General features: G+C 44.9%; 1 protein-coding gene across 2 annotated transcripts in view; it reads left to right on the top strand.

Annotated features, from left to right (window-relative positions):
• LOC147013429 (branched-chain-amino-acid aminotransferase, mitochondrial-like) overlaps positions 1 to 24,944 on the top strand; it is a 92,469-nt gene that overhangs the window by 29,153 nt on the left and 38,372 nt on the right. Inside the window, exons 2-3 of one of the 2 annotated variants that reach the window (XM_085855256.1) lie at positions 1,557 to 1,613; positions 20,739 to 20,936. In XM_085855256.1, the coding sequence (XP_085711382.1) occupies positions 1,557 to 1,613; positions 20,739 to 20,936 (255 nt within the window). The remainder of the gene's footprint in view (positions 1 to 1,556; positions 1,614 to 20,738; positions 20,937 to 24,944) is intronic. The other variant, XM_085855257.1, reaches the window with a different exon arrangement.

Genomic DNA, 24,944 nt, shown 5'->3' with positions numbered 1-24,944 from the left:
CACAATCAGTAAAAAAGAAACACAGCTGTCAAATAAAACATTGGTTGGCAAAAAATCTTGACTATAATATGCTGGGAAAAACTCTCATACTAGTATCGCTTCCAGTTCCTGCATGTGCATGTGGAAAATTTATGTACAATATACTGATATAGTGTATTGGAAATCTTGTGTTCAAATATTGTGCTCTGTATTGTGGCGTATTGTGTGTCCAGCACCCGAGTCGCAGAACAATAAAACCATCATCACACTTGAACCCATTGAGATCCCATTTTCATTTATGCTGAGGTGTTGGAGTATATTAAGGGGTATTCTCACACAAAAAATCGGGACCATCGGTTTGGCTGGGGAGCGGGGGCCCAAGGTCAAAGGGCACCCCAAACTATAACTTTTTGAATTACTGTTTCGAGTTATTTTACTTTACGCGATTCGAAAGATCTCGCTTTTACGAGCAATTTGATACCAAGATCATCCAAATCGGACCACTACAACCTGTGATATGGCCTCTCAAAGATTATGGGGCAGCCGGGGGCACCAAATTTGGGGGGGGGGGGCCCTAAATGGGCCCCGATGGGCCCACAGGTCTAAAAGTTGGTAATTTGAGTTTTTTCACCCAAGTGAATAAATGACCAACATATGGGGAGAAAATGAGGTGTTGTGTTGGGAGGGTGTGTACACGTGACATGGAATGCCCCATCAGCCCCAATACATTTTTGAAATATCATGCTGTAAAGTACTATATCGTATTTGGCCCGATCTCTCAATGGTGAATAATCACTTTAAAAATTAAATAATTCTTTTATCCAGATCCGGATCTTCACCAAAATCTAATCAGTTAGTCCTTGACGCACACCCAACCTGTCCACCAAATTTCATCCGGATACGTCCACAACTTTTTCAGATAGCCTGCATACAAACAGACAGACAAATAGGGGTGAAACCATAACCTCCTTCACCAGCTAACTCTGGTGGTGGAGGTAAAAATGGCTGGGCCTATCTGGAAAGAAGATTTGCAATTTTTGTCTGTACATGTAGGAAAGTGCAAGCGTTTGTTCCCTGATCATTTCACTGCTCCCTGCCTAGGGGAGGGCGTATTGACACCATGTTTTGTTCCCGGAGGGAGCGGGTATTTCTGGGTTGATAAATGTGTGGATACTGATCTTGTACACCAGATGTGCAGCAAACGACTAAAATTGAAAAAGCAATTCAACAATCTTCACACTTTTAATCAATATTTTAATTAAACTATTGATCATACACTACTCGTGAGGAACATTAGCTGAGATTTTCAATTTTTTTCGGACTATTTTTGACTGTTCTAGTGAGAGTTTATTTAAAGGAAAACGATATTATTATTCAAGATGACATGTAATAAGAACAAGTGGAAGAAACATTTTATGATCATTTCATGGGGTTTATGATCATTTCATTCTTTAGAACTCCCAGCTTTCTATCCCTCCCCACCCCCCCCACCTCCCCCATTTTACATACCTGAATTGAGGTACCAGGGCAGTGTTTCAAATGTAATGTCCTCAGATTGTGTTGCTGTGTATCAACAGGCACGAAGTGCATCTCCTCTCGGCCATGGAATTCGGCACTGCAGCTCAATGTTCAAGGTGTGTGTTACCTGGCATTTATAATAAATCAAAACTACATCGATTTAAGAGATGTAGGATCGAGACCAAGTCAAGAAAAGGGAAACCATTGTCGAAGAATAAGTTACAGATTTGGTTGTAGAAATACTGAAATCTGAGAGTGTGATTATATTTGCAAAAAAAATTTCCAAGTCTAAATGCTTACCTTTTGTGTAACTCCAGCTTCAATGATTCAGGTCAGGTATGGGAGCATGTGCCAGAACAGCGCGTCGCTGCGTCCACTTTCCGCCGGTACTCCAGGGGCCTCCGTCTGGCCATCCCCCAGGCAGATGCCAGGCCCATCCCCATCTCCTTGAGATGATGGTCAACCTGCTGCAACCATGAGGCACGTGGTCGGCCCACTGGCCTCCTCCACTCATGAGACTCCCTCGCTGAGAGAATCTGGTGAGCAGGATCAGCGTCAGGAAAACGAGCCACATGTCCATACAGCCGCAGCTGACGCTCACGGACTATGCAGGTAACAAATCTCATCCGAGTCTCTCTCAGCAACCGCTCGTTGGACACAAAATCCGACCAGCGATAGCCAAGGATTCTCCGAAGAGACCTGGTACCAAAGGAATTAAGTCTCCGTCTCAGATCCTTGGTCAAAGTCCAAGTCTCGCACCCATAGAGCAAGACTGGAAGTACCAAGGACCTGAAGACTCGGACTTTCGTCCTCCCGCACAGGTACCGGCAGCGCCACACCCCATGATCCAGTGAATCCATGACTCCCCAGGCCCGACCCAGACGTCTATTGACCTCCGGCTCACAACCTGCGGAGACATGAATATCACTGCCAAGGTAAGTGAATCTATCCACGACCTCAACATCCTCACCACAAACAGACACAGACAGGACAGCAGCATCCAAGATGTCACCGAAAGCCTGGATCTTTGTTTTGACCCAAGAAATCCGTAATCCCAACGGCTCCGACTCCTCATTCAGCACCTCGAGGGCCCCCAAGAGGATGTCTAAAGTCTCCGCAAAGATGACTGCATCATCTGCAAAATCAAGGTCCGAGATCTTGACATTGCCAAACGATGCACCGCAACTTGATCTCTCCGACATCCTCCCAAAAATCCAGTCCATACAAGTGTTGAAAAGTGTGGGGGCAAGTACACATCCCTGACGAACTCCAGTAACAACTGGAAATAAGTCAGAGGCGGTACCACCACACTTCACAGCACTCTCAGTACCAGAGTAGAGTTCAGACATCAGATCGATCAGTTTCGGTGGCACCCCACGAAGACCAAGAATCCTCCAGAGGACATCCCGATTCACTGAATCGAACGCTTTACAGAGATCAACATAGGCTGCAAGCAGCCCCTGCCGAAACTCTCGTCTGCGTTCAGTGAGGACACGAAGAGCAAGGATACGGTCAATCGTTGACCTCTTTGGTGTAAAGCCTGACTGCTCTGGACGCTGGTGCTCAAGCAGATGGTGGCGAACCCTATCAAGAATTATCCGAGCAAAGACCTTGCCCGGCACTGAGAGCAGCGTCACCCCTCGGTAGTTGTTGCAGTCTTGGCGATCACCCTTCCCTTTCCAGAGAGGGACAACAAGGCCCCTCTTCCAGTCAGTTGGGATGATGCCTGTGTTCCAGGCAGAGCACAAAACTGCATGCAACGACGCGAGTGCAGCATTTCCACCAGCCTTGAGAAGTTCAGCATGGATGCCACAGATCCCTGGAGCTTTGCCCCGTTTCAACTGGTTCACCGCAGCCCGTGTTTCCACAAGCGATGGTGGACCACAGTTGATTCGATGGTCAGCAACAGGGATTGTAACACCCTTGACGTCCAACTCGACAGCTGGGGGATCAGCCTGGTACAACCGCTCAAAGTAACCGGCCCAGCGGGCCTTCACTTCAGACTCCTCTGTCAAGAGCCTACCACTCTCTGCTCGAACTGCAGTGCTCCGAGGGATGGGCTTGGATGAACGTAATGCGCGAATTCCCTTGTAAGCGGGACGAGAATCACCTGTCCACAGGTGATGCTCTACCCCCTCACAGATTCCTCGCACATAGGCCTCCTTGTCCACCCTCAGTGCACGTACAGTTTTACGCCTCAGCTCCCTGAACAGCTCAGCTCTGCCATTCAGCCTGGCCCTGCGACTCTGGTCAATGGTATCCAGTGTCCCTTGAGAGACAAAATTCTTCTTTGCCCTGCGGTGAACTCCAAGGCATCCACCGGCAACATCAAGGACGGTGGTCTTGAAGGTGCTCCACAACTCTTCAGGACCCCCCAAAGCACCCAGACCCCCAAGTGTCCACTCAGCCTGTTCGCAAACTCCTCAGCTACTCTCTCATCCCTGAGCTTGGCAACATCCAGCCTAGGCTGGGATGGTACCATTCTCCAGGATTTAAGGTGCAGCTTTAGAGTTGCTACAACAAGCCTGTGGTCAGTATTGAGGAACTGAGCACTCCGGTAGACCCTGCAGTTCTGGATCATCCTCCAACGACCGTCAATGAGGACATGGTCAATCTCCTTTGCCACACCGCCAGCGTTGGAATACCAAGTCCAGCGATGAGCTTGCGGGCGCTGAAACCATGAACCAGCCACCCTAAGTCCATGACTTCTTGCAAAGTCAAGGAACTTAGTGCTATTCTGGTTCATAGTTCCTGACCCATGGGGACCAACACACACCTCATAACCATCCCTATCAGTTCCAGTCGATGCATTGAAATCCCCCAAGACTAGAAGTGTATCTCGTCTGGGGCACTGATCAACCACAGACTCGAGTGTGGCGTAGAATGCATCCTTCACGGTAAGATCACTCGCCTCAGTCGGAGCATAAATAGAGACCAGGGAAATGACACCTAAGGAGTGACGAATCCTTAATCTCATAATACGCTCGTTGACCGGTGTTACCTCAATTATCATTGGGGTCAGCTTATTGGACACAGCTACAGCAACTCCTTGGGTATGGTAACCATCAGAGCGACCAGACCAATAGTAGGTGTAACCACCCACCATTATCTCGCCGCAATCCGGTCTCCGAACCTCAGAGAGAGCTGCAATCCCGATGTCCAAACGCTTGAGCTCAGATGATAACAGAGACAGGTGATCATCCTCTCTTAGGGATAGGACATTCCAGGCACCCACCCGAAGGGACCGCCTCAGGTTAACCCAAGGAGACCGCCGTCTGGTGGACGACACCTCAGCACCACTCCGACACACTCTCCCGCAATCTGACCCAGGGATGTTACCCCGTGGTTTCCCTCCTATCAAAGATTGGGGGTCCCGAAGGCTTTGCCCCAATCCCATCATCCGGTGAGCTGCCCTGCGAAGGGAAGCTGCACAGGAGGTACTCCCACGGAGTGGGTTTTCAGATTTTTTTGCGTTTTTGCGTTTTGCGGAATGAAGCGTTTTACGGTGGCTGGAGTGCAAATCCTGCCACCAACCTCCTAATAAGAAGTAACCCAACTGCAGGAGGACGTCCGCAGACACAGTTGGGCGATTCAGCTGCTCTTCATTGATGATTCAGACACAATGATTCAGCTGCTCTTCATTGTCTTTAAAGTCAGGGTTCAGAACTTAACTATTGCTGTGAAACGAGGGCTGTACACCTTGCACTTTAAAAATGCACCTGTGTGTGGCAAAGCTCCCTTTTTATGGGCTATGTAAATTGAACCGGCTTTAATGATCCATTACCAGTTTGGCACATCATGTCCTAAATCTCCAGCCAGCACTTGGCCATACACAATACATATGAGGACAAGTGTGGAGATAAGCTGACATGGCAATACATCACTTTGGGCTTCCCTTTAAAACAAACTGAGTTACTAAGTTGGACAGCGAAACAATTGTTTCAGAGAATGCGAGTCCTGGCAACTGTTTTTGCTCTCCTGCATTTGCTTTTAAATGAAGTACAGTGGTTGCTTTTCTTTCGTATCCTTACGTACTTGGTTCATACTTGTAATGAAAAGTGGATTTGTTGTTGAAAGAATTGTGTCCATTTGAGGGAAATCAATGTTGACATGTGTATATATGTTTATGGTTAGTTTATAGTCAAATCCTTTTTGTTCTTTTTTTTGTTAAAGCTCCTATCCACTCTTTTCTCCCGTTATTATTCTTTTATTATTTAATCCTTTTGTTAAATTCAACTTTATATATTTTCATAATATATATATATATATATATATATATATATATATATAAAAAATATATATTGTTTTTACTAAACACTGGTCCAACACGGGGGTTAGGTTCCTGGAAAATGGCACCTTCGGTAAAACTGTATTGCGCAAGCTTGAGACTTTATGTGGATAGGGGAACGAGCACAATACTTGATGTATGGGTTTTTTTTTGTTAATGAAAACCTCGGATGGAACACTTATACATGTACGTAAATTTGTCGGGTGAGGGGGGGGGGAATTGGTTGAGGCAGGGGGTTCATCATTGCCATTGGGCGTGTTGCAGCACGAAAGGTTTGCATTTAGGCGTCAGATGCATTTCCACAAAAAAGTGCAAGACAAGACTTAAACCAACTTTAACATCTCTGAAAGATCGGTGGTCTCGGTCTTCTTCCACCTCCTTTTTGGTCTTGCACCCTCTGCCCTCTCCATGCATTGTCCCTGCTCCAGGTATCTGCAGTATGCACACGGTCCACCAGCATCCCCCTCCTCGTGAAACTCCCAAAATCCAGGATCACTGCTCAACTCCACTCATCTGTTCCTCTTTCTTTTCTCACCTGTCGAATCAACTTCCACCTACACTTCAATCTCATTCTTCCCTCCAAGTCTTCAAGACAGCTGTTCACCACAATCTCAAATCATTCCCCATCCAAAACCAAAATATTTTCTACCCGTTAAAGCAGGATGCTGGATAATTGAACTCCACCTTCTCCTAACCCTCCTCCATACTTTCTTTGCTTCTGTATCCGACCTTGTCCACCGCTTGCGTTCTCCCCTACCCCCCTTCGTTGCTCGCATCTCTTGTTTGTCCGTCTCCATTTATTTTCTCCCTCCGCCCTGCTGTTGGCATTCCCCCCTTCTTCTTCTGCTGTTCCGTTTGTTATGTTGTGTCCTGATCCATTCTGTGTTCTCGCTTTCTGCTCCTTGGAAATGTACATCCTCTTACCAATTTTGTTGTAGAAAAAGCTCCGTTTTGTCAGTGTTGAACTTCTGTTCAGGGGAATATCATTTTCTGTTATTAACTCCAGGAAGTCTGGCTTTAACAAATGGTGCATATCGTGAACCCGTTCACATGATACACATGGCTCACCGACACTGCACTCATCCCATCCCGCAACTTGTCTAAAATCATGATTTTCTCTGCCAATGTCAAACCCTTTTGGGATTTCTTCACTCCACTATTTCATAAAAGTGGAAGAATGGGTAGCTCCTCCATTGCGACAATGCACCTTGCCACACGTTGCTCTGTATCCAACAATTTTTGGCGGCAAAAAACATTCCTGTTGTCCCGCATCCGCCCTATTTGCCCAACTTGCACCGTGCGACTTCTGGCTGTTCCCCAAATTGAAACAAACTATGAAAGGGAAGCGATTTGACACGATCGAAGCCATCAACTCCAACATGACAGACCTGAAGGCGATTAAGAAAGAGGACTTCTAGAAATATTTCCGACAGTGGCAGGAATTTGTGGAATAAGTGTGTGCATGCGGAAGTGGAGTACTTCAAAGGGGATTAATAATGTAAGCGTTTAATGTTCAATAAAATTATTTTATTCCAACATTCACCAAACTTTTTGGTGTGTGTGTGTGTGTTTAATGATTTTTTTTCTGTTAAACTTTCTTTTACAATGTAATTCCTGTGAAATTTGACATGCTTTTGCTATTCCTGCAATGGAATAAGATTTCATATTCGTCCTTGTTATAATTATTATTAATTTTAAAATCATTTTGCAGACCATAACTTGAATGAGAAGCATCTGATGATGTCTGTCCTCTGTCCTCTGTCCTCTTGTCCTCTGTCTCCTCTCTCGACTTTAACTCTAATCCTACTGTTGTGGGCCGGGGGTCGGTGGCGAGAACGACCGCTAGGTGGGGAAGTTTACGCTGTCTCCCACCGGTCTCCCCGGAATTATAGGCCGTCACTAAAGATAACTCCGAAGCCGGCCGGTCGATTAATCAACTGTGTAACGCCAATATCTCGACTGCGTGGCATAGGATTAATTGTCTATATCCCAATATACCTAAATAACCACGCAGTCTTGGCTACCGGGAATTCACACCCTCGGCACTTCTCTCTCGAACCGGGTCAATCTACCGACTGTGGTAGAGCTCCGACTACCAACTCCGGTTCGGCTGCAGCCGAGCGGAAACTGCCAAAGCCGTGCCGGCTAGGATTAACGGATTATCGGGGACGAAACCCCATCTGAACTCAGACCCAGACCATGCTGGACCAAATAAAGAAAGGACGGAAACGAGCTGGGAACATTTCTAACAATTTATTTACAATAAAATCAAAAGACAGAAGAGGCGAGACTTATCGTGAATATGCAATGCAGTATTTACAATGATGAAATGAACACTTAAACAATTCTACTTATCGATGGGCCCACACGCAGTCACACACACAAAAAGAAAAGAAACCCCGAAGTTTTTATTGGACGCTCCAGCCGATGAGAGAGACGAGCTGGGGGTCAGAGTTCGGATGGGCACCTGTGGGTCGTCGAAGGTCCCAGCCACACATGTGGAACTCGTGGCTCGTGGCAGCAGCCTCGTGGAGCAATCGGAGTTCCGGGGCGGAGATCAGGGTCGCGGATGGGACCCACCAAGGCTCCACGAACAGGCTGGTTCACTCACTCTCCAGCCCAACCACCGTCAACCAACTTGTCACCACTCAAGTACTCGAGATCTCCCAGTGCCAACGCCACCGACAACAACAAACGAGTTTACTCGGGGAAATATTGTTACGAATCTGGAAGCCTTGTGCACACAGACAGACAGCAGTCCCAAAGCTGAGTTATTTCGATAAGTGTGTGTTTATAGTTAGGGCCCCCTACCCGTGTCTAATGGGAATTACATGTGTGCGCTGCGAATTACTTTTTTAGTCAGGGTTTTTGCAATACAAATCGAGCCTCCAGCCAACCGAAACCATTACTCCTTCACTTCGCACATCGTGCCGTTACACACGCGTATCCAGCCACGTACGTGGGTGGAGATTTCCATTGCCTCAGACCGGGACTCTGCCCAGGAAGGCAGGGGCGTGCCCCTTGTCCAATCAGGCCACAGAGTTCGACTTTCCCACGACACGCCGGCCAATGAGGGTGGAGGCTGCCTCAGAGGGTGATTTTCCCATGACACGCCGGCCAATGAGGGTGGAGGCCACCACAGAGAGCGATTTTCCCATGACACGCCGGCCAATGAGGGTGGAGGCCACCTCAGAGGGCGATTTTCCCATGACACGCCGGCCAATGAGGGTGGAGGCTGCCTCAGAGGTCGATTTCCTGACCCCGGACAAGAAGGAAATATAAAGGAATGCCAGGCTGGGAGGTTGGTTGGTTGATCGTCTTGGTTGTCACCTGGTTGTCGTCTTGGGGTCGTGGTGGTCACCATCATCGTGTTGCGGGTTCGAGTCCCGCCGAGATGGATCATCGTCGCCTCTGATCTTCTCCTTGGCCGTGGTCGATTGGTGCGTGGCCGGTTGGAGAGCGCGGTGCTTGGAGCGGCGTCGTGTTGTGGGTTCGAGTCCCGTCGAGCCGGATCGTCGAATACCACACGAGGTGGACAGGTCCAAGCGCAGGCTCTGGTCTCCAGCTCCCTTTCTTCGAGCTGGAAGACTTCAATAAAGACCATTGGGGTCCATTTCTGTGTGTGTGTCTGTGTGTGGGCCCATCTTTGAGTAGCAACTGGATAAGTGCTTTTGCTTGTACATTGACTGCATTTCTTGTAGTCGGATAACTCTGCTCCTTGTGTGTTCCCTTTCCCCCCATTATAAATAAATCCCCTGTTAAATGTTTTAGCTCGTTTCTATGTTTTCTTCATTGGTTTAACACGGTGCGTGTTGTGGAATTAAAAAAGGCCGTTGTTGCCGTAGTTGTGTGCATTTGGACCGATGAGACCTCGGTAACCATCCGCTCGAGTTACGCAAGGGTCGAGCAATGAAACGACTCATCCCGTTCAAGCTCCTTCGAGGGTGTGAATACTCGGTAGTTCGCCACGTGGGCCTCTAGGTATTTTGAAGTTTGGCAAATAACCCTGTGCCCACGTGGTTGATTTATTGACGATTCACGGTCCTGTAAGGCAGTGGTTCTCAACCTTTTGGAGCCGCGACCCCCCCCAAAAAATTTAAGTTGGGGTTCGCGACCCCCCTCCCGACTCACACTTGAAACACACTGCAGTGACTTCACAGAGCGCATAAAAAAATCCACAGTGCCTGGAGCACATTGGTCAACGCCTAGGTCTTAGTTTTTCAAACCCGGGGGTGGGACCCCATGTGGGATCACCGAGCAAATTTCATGGGGTCGCGGGCGTCCGCTTGCAGCGAAAAAAAATTGTCTATTTTCGATCGGTGTTCGCTTTTACGGGATGTAATATAAACGATTCGTTCAAAATATGGGAACCGGCGCAACATGACGCTTGGAATGGGATCCAGCCGATGCGCGGGCTCGCTGAAGGGCGGTTCATTTTGGCGGGAAATTAGTGGTTTTATCCACGGCCTCTCAGACTCAGACTCTGACTCTATCATTAACGTCTATTCACGTCTCCACATACGACTCGAGACCTTATTTGTGATGGCAGCACCGGCCACCAGCAAATCTCGAGAACGTTGTTTCCAGGATAAATTTCTGGACCTTGGATTTTACTACGTGGTGGATAAAAGTGGGGCACAGAGGCCTCAGTGTGTGATTTGTTTTGAAGTGCTTTCTACGGAGTCTATGAAACAAAATAAGTTGCAGAGGCATTGGACTACAAAACATGCGCCTTATCAGGATAAGGAGAGAGCGTTCTTTGAGAGGAAACTTCTTGCACTCAAGAATACGCGTCTTGACAGAGAGGGTACATGCCATCAGACCAATTCTCGGGCATTAGAGGCCTCGTATCGAGTGTCGCTCCATGTTGCGAAGACTAAAAAGCCTCAATCCATTGTGGAAGAACTTGTGCTGCCATGTGCAAAGGACATGGTATATCTGATGGTTGGGGAAGAAGCGGCGAAGAAACTGGCAGTTATACCCCTCTCTGACAACACCATCAAACACAGAATTGAAGATACGAGTCTGGACGTAATGGCTCAGGTCGTACAGAAGATCAAGGAATCACCGTGGCACGCCATACAGTTGGACGAGTCCACTGATATCGCATTGTACGAGCAACTCATCATCTGGGTCCGCTTCATCAAGGCTGATAACTTTGTCGATGAGCCTCTGCTCATCAAACCATTGGAGGCCACCACCAAAGGCGAGGACATTTTTGGGAAATTAGAGCAGTTTTATCATTACCATGATCTGGACTTCGGAAAGTTGCTCGGTACTACAACAGATGGCGTGCCAGCAATGTTAGGAGTGCGTTCTGGATTCAAGGCTAAATTGCTTGAGGTGCCTCTTCAGACCTCCATGGTACACTGCATGATTCACCGAGAAGCGCTCGCCTCTCATACTTTGCCAGAAACCTTGCAGAGCGTGCTCTCAGAAGTCGTAAAAATGGTGAATTACATCAAATCGAGCGCCCTCAACACTAGGTTATTCAGGCTATTCTGCCAGGAGATGGACGCCGACCATAAGAATTACTATTCTACACTCAAGTCAGATGGTTATCTCAAGGAAACCTTCTGCGCGTTTACGAGCTCAAAGATGAACTGAAGGGGTTCCTACGCACACAAGGGAAAACGGCATGGGTAGCGTTGCTTGAGTCGGACTCTTGGCTGTCAGAACTGTGCTATCTCGTTGTCATCTTTGAACGTCTCAATGTCCTCAACCACTCCCTCCAAGGCAAAGACGCCAACCTCGTGATTTTTCACAACAAAATGAGCGGATTTCTGGCGACTCTAAAATTACTGGCAGACAAAGCAGCTGTTAAGTGCTTCAGCCTTCCCCCCCACCCCCCCCCCCCCGTCTGGTGGAGCATCTAACGACCTGTCAGTATGATGATACTGAGCTCAGCAGTCTTTCTGGGGAGATAGCACGTCACCTTCCGTCGCTCATTGAACAGTTCGAGCACTATTTCCCTGAGCTGGATGTGCAGTCCTTTTCTGTGGTTCGGGACCCTTTCACGGCTCCACTGGACTCGATTGCTGATGAAGATGATACAGCACAGGAAGAGCTTGTACAGCTCGAGCAGGATTCAGGAGTGCAGGCTCTTGCGTGGACGAATTCGTTGGCGACATTCTGGTGCAAAATGCTGCCATCGTACCCGACCCTGTCACGGCGTGCCATTAAGGTTCTCATGCCATATCCTTCATCATACTTTTGTGAGCAGTCTTTCTCCACCATGGTGGTGATTAAAACAAAGTACAGAAATCGCTTAGAAATGGAGCATGATATGATCCTGGCATTGTCATCTACTTCTCCAAGAATAGAGAAGTTGGTTTCTGAAAAACAGGCTCATCCTTCTCACTGATATATCTAAACTAGCGATACCCATGCACATGCATGGGATAGCAGTACAACATGGCTGGTAGCAGACGACAGACCGTACACGGGGAATGACAAAAATACGCATTGTGCAAAATGCAAGTGGTATTATGGAACGCCAAGACTTCCTAAACATTGTCGGCATGTCCACTAAGTGCCACATCATTTCATAGGGATCGTGTGACGGCGAGCCGAGTTTTAGTGTGCAAGCTTGGTATTATAATAGAGATGTCATTCGGACTAAACTTCTGAAACATTCAACTGTACTATTTGGATACTGTTGGCTATTCTCCGTTAACTCGTCGATGAAAACATGACGATGGTGAATAAAGTAAACAGTAAATGTTCTTGTGTCATATGAAATCTTATCTTGTATATTATGAATTGGGTTTTGAATCTTTTGGGTCGCGCGATGTCGAGAGGTTCTGAAATTGGGTCGCCACTAAAAAAAGTTTGAAAACCACTGGCCTAGGTACTGCCAGTTGTTAAAACTAAACAGAACTAAACTAAACTGGCATCACAAATTAATAATTTACACTCTGATGTATAATACAGTAAAAACAGCCAGCCACATTCATAAAAAAGGCTTCTGTAATTGCAAAGAGCGGTATGTAGCCTATTTATGCATGGGACACAGACTGGAAGATTGAGCGACCCTCTTTTGCAGACAGAGGTTACTATCACATGACAGCTACCAGACATACACAAACCTTGCATTACTAACCAAAAATATACAAAAAACAAAACAACAAAACAAAAACTACCAAAACTACCACTTCCAAAACTAGCTTTCAGACCCCTTCTTGTCCCCTGCATGGCACCAGCTCCATCTGTACACACAGAGATGCAATTTTCCCAACTTAGCCCCTCCTCGCGCATTTTACTGTCCAGTTTGTTAAAAATGTCACGACCAGTGCAAGTTCCTTCAAGTGTCGAGCAAAACAACATATCCTCGTACATTTTCCCCTCGTAGCTGTATATTGCAAAAACAAGTAACTGTGCATCACTGGAAACATTCGTTGTTTCGTCAATTTGGAGGGAAAATCTTCCACTTTTCTTCACTCGTTCAATGAGCTGCTCTTTAATGTCGTTGGCCATTTCACCAATGCGCCTCGCCATTGTGTTATTAGATAGTGGAATAGTCTCAAGTGTGCTAGCTATTTTTTTCACCATGCATAGCTCTGGTCATTGCAATCGCTGTTGGGCGGATCAGGCTCTCTGCAATAGTATGGGGCTTTTTGGATTGAGCAACCAGGTATGCCACTTCATATGAAGCCAACAGGGCTTTGACAGGGATTGTAGAGTGCTCACATACAGTCGTCTTTTGGCTCTGTAGTTCTCCCTCCTTACGACGAAAAAAATCTAATGGTTTGTCAATGTAGGATGGGTGTTTGGTTTGTAAATGTCTCTTCAATTTCACTGGTTTCAAGCTTTTGTGAGCAAGCACTTCTGAACACAGAACACACTGTGGATATTCCACTTCATTTTTGGCTAGGCATGTGAATCCGTACTGCAGAAAGTCAGTCTGATATTTCCGACGCTTGTTGGAGGCCAAATCTGCCGCCGGCACCTTACGTTTTTCAGTTGAACTTGTAACAGTTGGCCCACCTTCACATGTGTCGTCTTGGTCCGCATCTTGAGCTGGCAGACGTTTTTTAACAAGCCACCGATCCATATTCAGCCACCCTGCAGTAGGTAGTTAGCGCTAACATTGACTTTCAGCACCCGCCACTATGCTGCACACGCGCTCTCGCTCTCTCTCTCTCTCTCTCTCTCTCACACACACACACACACACACACACACACACACACACACACACACACACACACACACACACACACACACACACACACACACACACACACACACACACACACACACACTTGCTGCTAACACACTAATTTCACTTGCTGCTCAAATCTGTTTCATAATCACTACATTATAACATTGATATGGGACATTTAATTGAAAAATCATTTTCAAAAAATATTTATGAATTTCTTTATTATATATTTGTTTGTTTATTTGTTTTGACAACCTTCCCGCGACCACCGAAAACAATCTCGCAACCCCCAGGTTGAGAACCATAGCTGTAAGGGACCCGTACTTTCGGAGTTATCCGAGGGTAACGATCTGAATTCCGGGTGTTCGGTGGAGTCGACTCTGCAGCTCCATCTAGCGGTCGCGCTCGTCGCCGATATCTGGCCTACAACAATATATCTCCTCCCACACGGGGAGGGGCCTTGGCAAGAATCATCTCGCTGTCCGTCCCTCATTGGCCTACGGCCGCACCCTACCGGGGCGGAGCCGTGGGCCCTGTTCGGAGACCCCATATTCTCCATGTGGCCTCGCTCGCGCAGAGCAAGAGTAACAGGGTCAACACTGAAAAAGCCATACAAGAATTACGAACCGAGGACTGGAACCTCGAGGCCCTCTCTCGGCAAGTCAAGGTACGAGCAGCCAACGGGTGGTGATAGCGCGTGATGGGCAGGTTGGGTCATGCAGATGGGATGGTTGTTGGTTGTTAGATGGCTTGTTGGAGGGATCGTTTGATGGAAAACCTAACTAAAAGAAGTCGCAACGCACGTTTTTGATTCTCCCACTAGACTAAAGGAAAGGGAACCTGTCTCACATGTACTTAACGAGATAACTGACTTTTGGGACCTGTATGTTGAATGCAAATGGTTTCCAGATCCGTAACACTACCAACAGGACTCTTTTTGTAACCCAGGCTGACATTTTAATTGGATTCACTATATATGCTAGATATCCCTTATTGTCGGGTTTTGTGTGTGTGTGTGTGTGTGTGTGTGTGTGTGTGTGTGTGTGTGTGTGTGTGTGTGTGTGTGTGTGTGTCTGCAACTCGAGGCTCCACAGCACAAACCAGCAAACCGATAATTGGATTCGCTATATATGCTAGATATCCCTTATTGTCGGGTTTTCTGTGTGTGTGTGTGTGTGTGTGTGTGTGTGTGTGTGTGTGTGTGTGTGTGTGTGTGTGTGTGTGTGTGTGTGTGTCTGCTACGCGAGGCCACACAGCACAAACCAGCGAACCAATTTCGATGAAACTTTGCCAACATGTGCAGTATTTGTTGGGAATGTGCGCGTTTGAATTTCGTTGCCGAGCAACCACCCGTTGCTGTGCAGCGACCGCGTACAGTATTTTCAATACTTGTCCTTCAGTTTTGAATGTAGAGAAGCGAGACTTTGGAATTAAATACTTCGAGATATTTAGAAAATTTTACTCGAGCAGATTTTTGATTGAGGTTTTACTTTTCAAATGGTAGTCCTTCAAAAATCGGGTGTCTATTCACCGTCATTTTTTTATGAGGGGCTTTGGAAAGTGGGCGGAGCTTAGGGAAAGTGGACGTGGTTGATGAAAAGTGGGAGTGGCGTAGGAAAGTCGGCGTGGCTTATGGGAAGTGGGTGTGGCTTATGAAAAATATTGTGTGGCTTAGGAGGTGTGGTCAAACAAGAGCATTGAGAGAAGTTTATCGGGTTTTCCGTGTGTGTGTGTGTGTGTGTGTGTGTGTGTGTGTGTGTGTGTGTGTGTGTGTGTGTGTGTGTGTGTGTGTGTCTGCAACGCGAGTCTCCACAGCACAAACCAGCAAACCGATAATTTATTTATTTACCGAAAACGATTCCCCACCCACACACCACCTCCAATTATTTATTTATTTACCGCAAAGGATTCCCCACCCACACACCACCTCCAATTATTTATTTATTTACCGAAAATGATTCCTCGATCCACACACCACCTTTAATCATTTATTTATTTACCGAAAACAATTCCCCACCCACACACCACCTCCAAGTATTTATTTATTTACCAAAAACGATTCCACAATCCACACACCACCTTTAATTATTTATTTATTTCCCGAAAACGATTCCACCACCTCCAATTATTTATTTATTTACCGTAAATGATTCCACAATCCACACACCACCTTTAATTATTTATTTATTTCCCGAAAACGATTCCACCACCTCCAATTATTTATTTATTGACCGTAAACGATTCTCCACCCACACACCACCTCCAATTATTTATTTATTTACCGAAAACGATTCCATGACCCACACACCACCTTATTTATTTATTTAGTTACCGTAAACAATTCCACGACCCACAGACCACCTTTAATTATTTATTTACCAAAACGATTCCCCACCCACACACCACCTTTTAATTATTTATTTATTTTCCGTAAACTATTCCACGACCCACACACCACCTTTAATTATTTATTTATTTACCGAAAACGATTCCACGACCCACACACTACCTCCAATTATTGGATTCGCTATATATGCTAGATATCCCTTATTGTCGGGTTTTTCCTCTGTTGGATTAGCAATATATGCTAGATATCCCTGTGTGTGTGTGTGTGTGTGTGTGTGTGTGTGTGTGTGTGTGTGTGTGTGTGTGTGTGTGTGTGTCTGCAACGCGAAGCTCCACAGCACGAACCAGCGAACCGATTTCGATGAAACTTTGCCAACATGTGCAATATGTGCTGGGAATGTGCGCGTTTGAATTTCGTTGCCTAGCAACCACCCGTTGCTGTGCAGCGGCCGAAAAACCGCGTACAGTATTTTCAATACTTGTCCTTCGGTTTTGAATGTAGAGAAACGAGACTTCGGAATTAAACACTTCGAGATATTTAGAAGATTTTACTCGAGCCGATTTTTGATTTAGGTTTTATTTTTCAAATGGTAGTCCTTCAAAAATAAGGTGTCTATTTACCGTCATTTTTTATGAGTGCCAGTTGGCAAAATACGCAATAGGAAAAATCTTGCCAGGCAGAGGAACAATTGTATGTGAACCAATACGTCTTGGCAATGAATCTTCGTCGGTAGATCGGTCAGAATGAAAAGCATCGTATCCAGTGCTTCGATCCTAGCGAATCCCTCATCGCCTACCGGCTTGTGTGTTTTTTTCTCTATCATCTCATAATATAATGGGCGTAAGCCTGGAACTTCGAACACACTTTTCTCCAAACATATTCTGTTCATACTTCCGAAATCTTCAAATTATGTATTCCATGTATTTACGCAGGTGATAGCGGATTCAAAAAATCGAATGTCATAATCATAATATCAATATAATCATAATCCTCTTGGTAAATGTGTATCGTGTAGCACCACCTCCAGGTGGGGGAGGGTATTACAAGTCTCCACCATTTACAGTTCAGTATTCCTGTCCCCACATATTCTAGTGCAGTGAGGTGTTTTGAATTATAGGCGGTAGGTATGTTTTTGCGTCATCATCAGAAGATAATTAATCATAATCATCATAATATAATGGGCGTAAGCCTGGAACTTCAAACACACTTTTCTCCGAACATGTTCTGTTCATACTTCCGAAATCTTCACATTATGCGTTCCATGTATTTATGCAGGTGATAGCGGATTCAAAAAATCGAATATAGATAGATTTTCAAAGAGGGAATCGATGACAGCACAATCAGCAGCGTTCGGCCGCAAGCCGAAGGCCGGATCCCAGACGACGTGCTTTACTTAACCAAGTACATGAGTTCAGGACGTTTGTTCAACTCAGCATTTACGACTTTTATCCTGCCACGGTGTTAATCTGTTGATGGAGGTAATATAGAAACGATGAATATGTCAAATCATTCATCTTACTCATCCGGCACTATGTGTCAAGGCCAACAATCTAAAACGACCGGTCTCAAACGCTACCATGGGCACCCAGACACGCCACCAATATGAACTCAGCTGTTGAATGTGGCGCAAAACATCCAAAGAAACTACCGTAACTGAGGATTGTGATCCGTCCTGTCCCCCATACCCATCGTTGACGTGTATCTGCAAGTTCGTTTCACAATGCATTTCATGTTTTATTACTTAGCCAAAAAATGTTTTTTTTGACAAGTACGTTGATTGCCTCTGTTTGTTTGTGTGTGTTTGTTTGTCTGTCCGCTCGTTCTAAAATTTTCAGAGATTAATGTCAGGGACCCTGCGACGGTCCAGCATTGGAGTTTTGTAAAATTTGGTCAACCAAACTCATCACACATAATCATCACTAAACTCGTCACACAAGTCAACCAAATAGGTCCAACATCGGCCAAAAGGCCAATTTGAGCCAAATTTTCTAAAATCCTCAAATTTCATCCGATTGACTTGAAATTTGAACAGGATTTGCAAATCAGGTCAGTGAATTCAACGACTTTACTTTTGAGGTTATCATAGGTCAAAAGGTTAACATAGGCCAAATTTTTTAATTGTTCCTAAAATTGTCAATTTTCATCTGATTGACTTGAAATGTGAAGATCATTTGCACATCAGGTCGCTGAACTCAACCACATATAAATTTTGAGATCAACATTGGCCAAAAGGCCGAATTGGGCCAAATTTTCTAAAATCCTCAATTTTCATCTGATTGACTTAAAATTTGAAGACCATTTGCATATGAGATCACTGAACTCAATCACATATTAATTTTGAGGTCAACATAAGCCAAAAGGTCAACACAGGCCAAATTTATAAAATCCTCAATTTTAATCCAATTAACTTGAAATTTGAAGAGCATTTGCATATCAGGTCAAATAATTCAACCACCAACTAATTTTAAGTAAACATTGGCCAATCGGCCAATTTGGACCAATTTTTTTTTTTAATCCTCATTTTTCATCCGACTGACTTGAAATTTGAAGAACATTTTCACGTCAGGTCGTTGAATTCAAACACCTATTAATTTTGAGGTAAACAAGGCCTAAAAGGTAATAAAAGACCAATTTGGGCCAAATTTTCTAAAATATTCAATTTACATCTGATTGACTTGAAATTTGAAGAGCATTTTCATGTCAGGTCACTGAATTCAACTTCCAATTAATTTTAAGGTCAAAAGGTCAGCACAGGCCTAATTTCTAAAATTGATAGATAGGGCCAAATACTAAATATATCACTATATCTCAAAAAGTTGTGGATGAGTTGAATAGGTGACAAGAACAAGCGGATTGGATTTTAGTTCTAATCCAGCACATCAGTGGGATACTAAACGTAAACTGTTCCACTTGACAGAGGTACTGTATGTGCTTTTCCGAATGCCGTTCTACTTTGTGCTGTTTTGCCAAGTTGTCACTCTAGGAGTGATTTTTTTTTCATTAGTTTGTTTCCCCTATGTGCTGTTAATATATATATATATATATATATATATATATATATATATATATATATATATATATATATATATATATATATATATATATATATATATGATGTTTTAAGATCCCACCTTGCTGCACTGAGTTACAAGCGAATCCTTTCTGGGGTCCAAAAAGACCCCAGTTGTTTCTGTTCTTTTTTTTGCATATGTGATTACTTCACATGGTATTTGTATCGAGAAAGTCCTCGAAAATTTTTTATGCTAATGTTTGTTTACTTTATCACTAAAACATCCAATCAAAATGTTTCCTCATTGATGTGAAATTGTAGCAGATTGAATGAAATTTAGTGCTTCTGAGTTAGGGTCATAAAAGTCCCCAGTTGGAAGGTTAATTTTATATTTTATATTTATTTTTCCCTTTTTAAAAAAAAAAAAGATGTTACTTGACTTTATAAATAAAACACCATGTTTCGTCATTGATGTGAAACTCTGGCAGATTGAATGAAATTGAATGGTTTTAAGTTGGAGTCCGAAAAGACCCCATTTGGTGTAAGATTAGGTTGTAAACTATGTTGGCAGGGTTAATTTTTTGTGTGACCTTTAATTGAGATCAAACGTAACAGTGGGTTGACATCTCACGTGGGAAGAGTCATATCCATTGAAGCATTTGTGTCAAATAATTTCTTCTTCTTCTTCATATTTTTCTTATTATTATTATCTATCTATAATTCCAGCAATCTCTGTGTGTCTGTCTGTCTGTATGTGTGTGTGTGTCTGCGACCGCCGTTTCTCGACAACCCCTGGTCCGATCTAATTGAAACTTGCCAGGAATATCGCTGAGGACCCGAGGATGCCTTTTAAAGGTTTGATATTAATCGGACAAGCGGATCCCAAGTTACGGCCATTTATTTATCAACCAATGACAGGACACTGTGCTATGACGTCACTATTGACGTCACAATTAAAAAAAATTTGCACGCACGGCCACGCACATACGGGCACGCACCTATAGGCCCGCATTAGTCTATCTATAATTCCAGCAATCTCTGTGTGTCTGTCTGTATGTGTGTCTGCGACCGCCGTTTCTCGACAACCCCTGGTCTGATCTAATTGAAACTTGCCAGGAATATCGCTGGGGACCCGAGGATGTGCCTTTTTAAGGTTTGATGTTAATCAGACAAGCGGATCCCAAGTTACGGCCATTTATTTATCAACCAATGACAGGACACGGTGCTACGACGTCACTATTGACGTCACAAAGAATTTTTTTTTTTGCACGTACGGCCACGCACGTACGGGCACGCACATATGGGCCCGCACGTACGGCCATGTACTAATTAATAACAATAATAATAATATCATCATTATATTATAATCTTTTCTTCGGGAGGGCTGCTGACTGTGGCTTGTGCAATAAACTATTCTACATTTCCATCCCACAGGCTAATGACCTGCAAGTGACGATGACCACCTCACCACGAACCCCTCTTCCTCCAGATAAGTTGGTGTTTGGAAAGACCTTTACAGACCATATGCTGTCAGTCTCTTTCTCAGAAGAGAGATGGGGAAAGCCATCCATTTCTCCGTTACGCAACCTCTCGTTACACCCAGCCGTCCCAGCTCTCAACTACTCCATGCAGGTTACTGTTTCTCGATTCCCATGCACGTTCTCTCAGCGAATGTATTGAACAGTGTTTTATTCCATACTTCTCTCTGCTGTGGCGGAAACTGCATTTGAGGTGTTTTAAATAAAATTTTGGCATTTTGCACTCGTTTTGAGATTAAATTTTGGCACTCGTTTTGAGATTAAAAAAAAATTGTTCATTGCTGTTGCTTTAAAAATTATTTATTTAAATTCAATGAATCAAATTGTTTAATCAACCACTTTAGTTTTTAACTAGTTTATTATTCATCATTTCATGCGCTTGGAAACTTAAAGGGAAGTGGGTGCAAATTTTGAATAAAGTGTTCCGTTTTTAAGTTTACCAGCTGAATTGCATTTCCTGCTCCTGGCGTTCTGGACTTGGCTTCCTTTTTATTCCTGCCATGAGGTTTGAATTAAAATTTATGACATGGGGAATGCAGTATGTTTAATGCATTGGCTGCCAAATGAAGGCAGGGCATTTGTTGCTTTTGGGGGTTTTTTTTCTCAAATCCCTCAGGTTTGCATAGGCAAAGCCGAGATCTTGGTGAAGGAAAAACATCACCGAGTAAGATTTGAGAATGAGAAAGTGCTTGGCTGAAGGAATTGAAGAAAGGTCCCATTTGATACCAAAACCTGTCACTTGCATTCGCCTGAGCAAGCAGAAATAACTAATCCAAAATTCTACAATCTAAGTTGCAAATGATTGTCGTCATGGGTGAATGGAAAATTACCACGGAATAAGATGTGGATCTCTTACATGCTGAGCAGCAATGGCATAATTGTTGTTAGCAACAAATCATCTACTTATGGAACCCAAAAAAGAGAATACAACATTTTCATTGAGCTGTACACCACATGTGATCCCATATGTATATATATATATATATATATATATATATATATATATATATATATATATATATATATATATATATATATATATATATAAATATATATATATAATCCTCTTACAATCCTGGTTAACTTGAACCCCCACCCCTTCGAGTGGAAACGCCTCATTGGCTGAAACTGCAGCTCAAAAAAAGCACAACTTGATTTTCTAAGTTTTGCTTCCAAAAGTGTGTGTGTGTGTGTGTGTGTGTGTGTGTGTGTGTGTGTGTGTGTGTGTGTGTGTAAATAAATAAAGATCCACCCACATCTCTCACCTGTGAATGTAGAGAATAGCCAAATCAACTCTCACCTAATAGACTACACCCAGGTGACTCGGATTATATAAATGATTGACCCCTCCCATACTTTGGCTGGAGGAGTGTGGGAGGGGTCAATTTTTATATATATATATCTGAGTTTGGGTCTGTCTGTCTGTCGGTCAGAAGCGCCACTCATTCTACAGGCCATGCCCTCCAGACGTCCAGAAATTACCACCAACTTTTTCTCTCCATGTAGCTCAGATTGTTTTAAAGGCCTCATGTACATTTGAAGACTGAACAACGCATCTTCCATCCTTACATGAAGATACCATCTTGAGGGAAAAAAGTAACATTTTGGTTACAACTTAAATGAGGTAATACATGTTTTGTCCGCAGTGACAGCTCTCCAATATACACCGCCCAATGAAGGTACTGTTACGTTTGAGGGGGGGGGTATGCATTCAAAGGGTAATTAGGATGTTTAATTAGGTATGCCATGCTGTTCGAGTTTACCAGGATCTCGATGTAATAAGTAGCAATTCAGTGGTGATAAGTTGTCTAGTAAATGTTCATTTCTTCAAGGGGGAAATGATAATTGTCACGTAATTAGATAGGGACACGGGATAGGGTAAGGGTGTCTGCGTAAACCCCTTTTAGTAGTCCCTGGAGGCTGGCCGTGACGTCACAGGACAGGGCTGCGGATGGCTCCGCCCCGTGATCACGATTGTCGGAAGGCGACGGCGGTGGGCCAATAAAACGGCTCGATTGGAAGTGACGAGGACGGGAGGATAAAAAGGTTCTGTTCGGGGTCAAAAAGGAAGAGGAAGAAGATCGGGACAAAAAGATCGTGGTTTTTTTGGTGTGGAGGCTGTTGCGCGGAGAGCGTGCTTGTTGTGCTGATTCGATCGTGTTCTTCATCGTGTCTTGGAGCCTTGCTGAGCCTCGTGCCTCACCTTGGTTGGCTCTGGGGTTCTGCTGACTCGGAGTACGGGGTCGAACGGCGGGTGGACCTGCCTCCCTCTCCTGCTCGCAACTTGGCGCCAGAACTGGTTCCCTGGCGGCTGTGAACGGACTTGGGTCAAGACCAGGAGGTCGACAGCACCACGGTTTCTCCTGCCCCCCTGACGAGAGCAAGGCCAGCTCGTCCGACGCCGATCCAGGGACAGTTGCGTCCACACCACGGTCCAGCCTGACCACCAGAAATAGCTACGTTTTGTGTGTGTGTGTGTGTGCTTGGCGCCTTAGAGGGTCTGAGATCTGTATATTCATTGGAATTGTCTGTGTTTTCCCCACGCCCGATTCCACACCATCCCGTCGAATCACCCCGGATCCCTCTTCTTGCCGAGTCTTGTTATTTCTGGTAATAATAAAAACAAATAAACATCATCAACTCAGTGAAAAGTGACTCGTGCCACCTTCCTCGTCCTGTTTGCGGTAGAGCGATTAGAACCGCCATGTTTGGGTTCTAAATAAATAAGCCGCCTCCATCGTTTCGGCTCATTCTACGTTGGCGGGACTGTTCAAGTCCCGTGGACGTCACATTGGTGTCAGGGTGTTGGATGTTCAAACCTCTCTAAATTATATTTGGTATCGGGAGAATATACCAAGATTAAAATCTCGCCACGAATTGGAATATAAAATTACTACAGGAAAGCGCGCGAGCGCGGGAAATTTTTGGCGGGATTTTTCAAATTTAAATTAATTGGCGGCAAACGGGACTTCTGCACCATGGTGGATGTGCAGATGTTTGAGGAGGAAGGCCACGTGTCTGGCAGCGAGTCGGGGGAAGAAGGGAGAGACGGGGGTAGGGTTGGAACCTCCCCCATTCCGAGCGTGGACCGTGCTTCATTGCCCGTAACGGGGCCGGCAGCGCCGGAAACCGGTGCGATGACGATCCAGACACTGTTGGAACGTTTAATAGGGGACATGACTGTACAAATGGCAAATCAATTCGTGACACAGAGGGCAGAAATGACAGATCAATTGGGGGTAATGGGGGTACAGTTGGGTGCACGGATTGATTTAATGAGGGATGAATTGGGGGAAAAGATGGAGAAAATGAAAACTGAGATGCAGGAGTGTGTGGATGTTAAATTGGGGGAAATACAAAGTAAATTCGAGGATAGATTGGAGGAAACAAAGGTAGAAATTACATTGGAGGGGGAAAATATACGGAAAAAATTGGTAGATAAAATTGATGCAACGAACATTCGGATTGATAAAGTGGATGAAAGCCTGGAACGTCATCGTGCCTGTGTGGATGCTCGTATGCAGCTGCAAGTTGAAGAGTGGGGAGAGTTGAGGAAGCAAGGGATGAATTTGGCTGAGGAGGTAAAAGGATTGGAGGCTCGTTTGGACGAACAAGATAAAATTATGAGCCAAGATGAAGTCTTGGATAAAGGCCTGGTAGAGCCGTCTTTTGTAAGTAGAGTGTCCGGGTTGGTTGAGGAGCAGCTACAAACTCGCGACGGAGCCTTGGAGGAGGTTGTGCGGGCCCAGAAGATCCTGCGGGAAGAGGTGAATCGGTCCATTCAACGTTTGGAACAGGAGGCAAAATTGACCCATGAGACCCTCACCACAAAACATCTTTGGCCACAGTGGGCTCCGAAATTGGATACGCAGCCACAAGGGTGTTTGATCCCTGGGCTGGATTCGGACAAGGGAGAAACTGAGAAGCGGGCCACCGTAAAAGTGATCCCCCTGGTAAATTTCGACGGGCCAGGGAGCGTTGAAGCTTTTCTGACGCAATTTGAGTGTATTTCCCGACTAAACGGGTGGAATGAGCGGGAACGTACAGGGAATCTGGTGGCAACGTTGCGGGGACCAGCCGCAGATGTGTTAAACGTGATCGC

Source organism: Eptatretus burgeri, chromosome 14 (genome assembly GCF_056783735.1).
Source record: "Eptatretus burgeri isolate ZD-2024b chromosome 14, Ebu_testis_v1, whole genome shotgun sequence".
Lineage (NCBI taxonomy): Eukaryota > Metazoa > Chordata > Myxini > Myxiniformes > Myxinidae > Eptatretus > Eptatretus burgeri.
The sequence above is the reverse complement of the archived record's forward strand: the minus strand, read 5'-3'. Positions and strand labels throughout refer to the sequence as shown.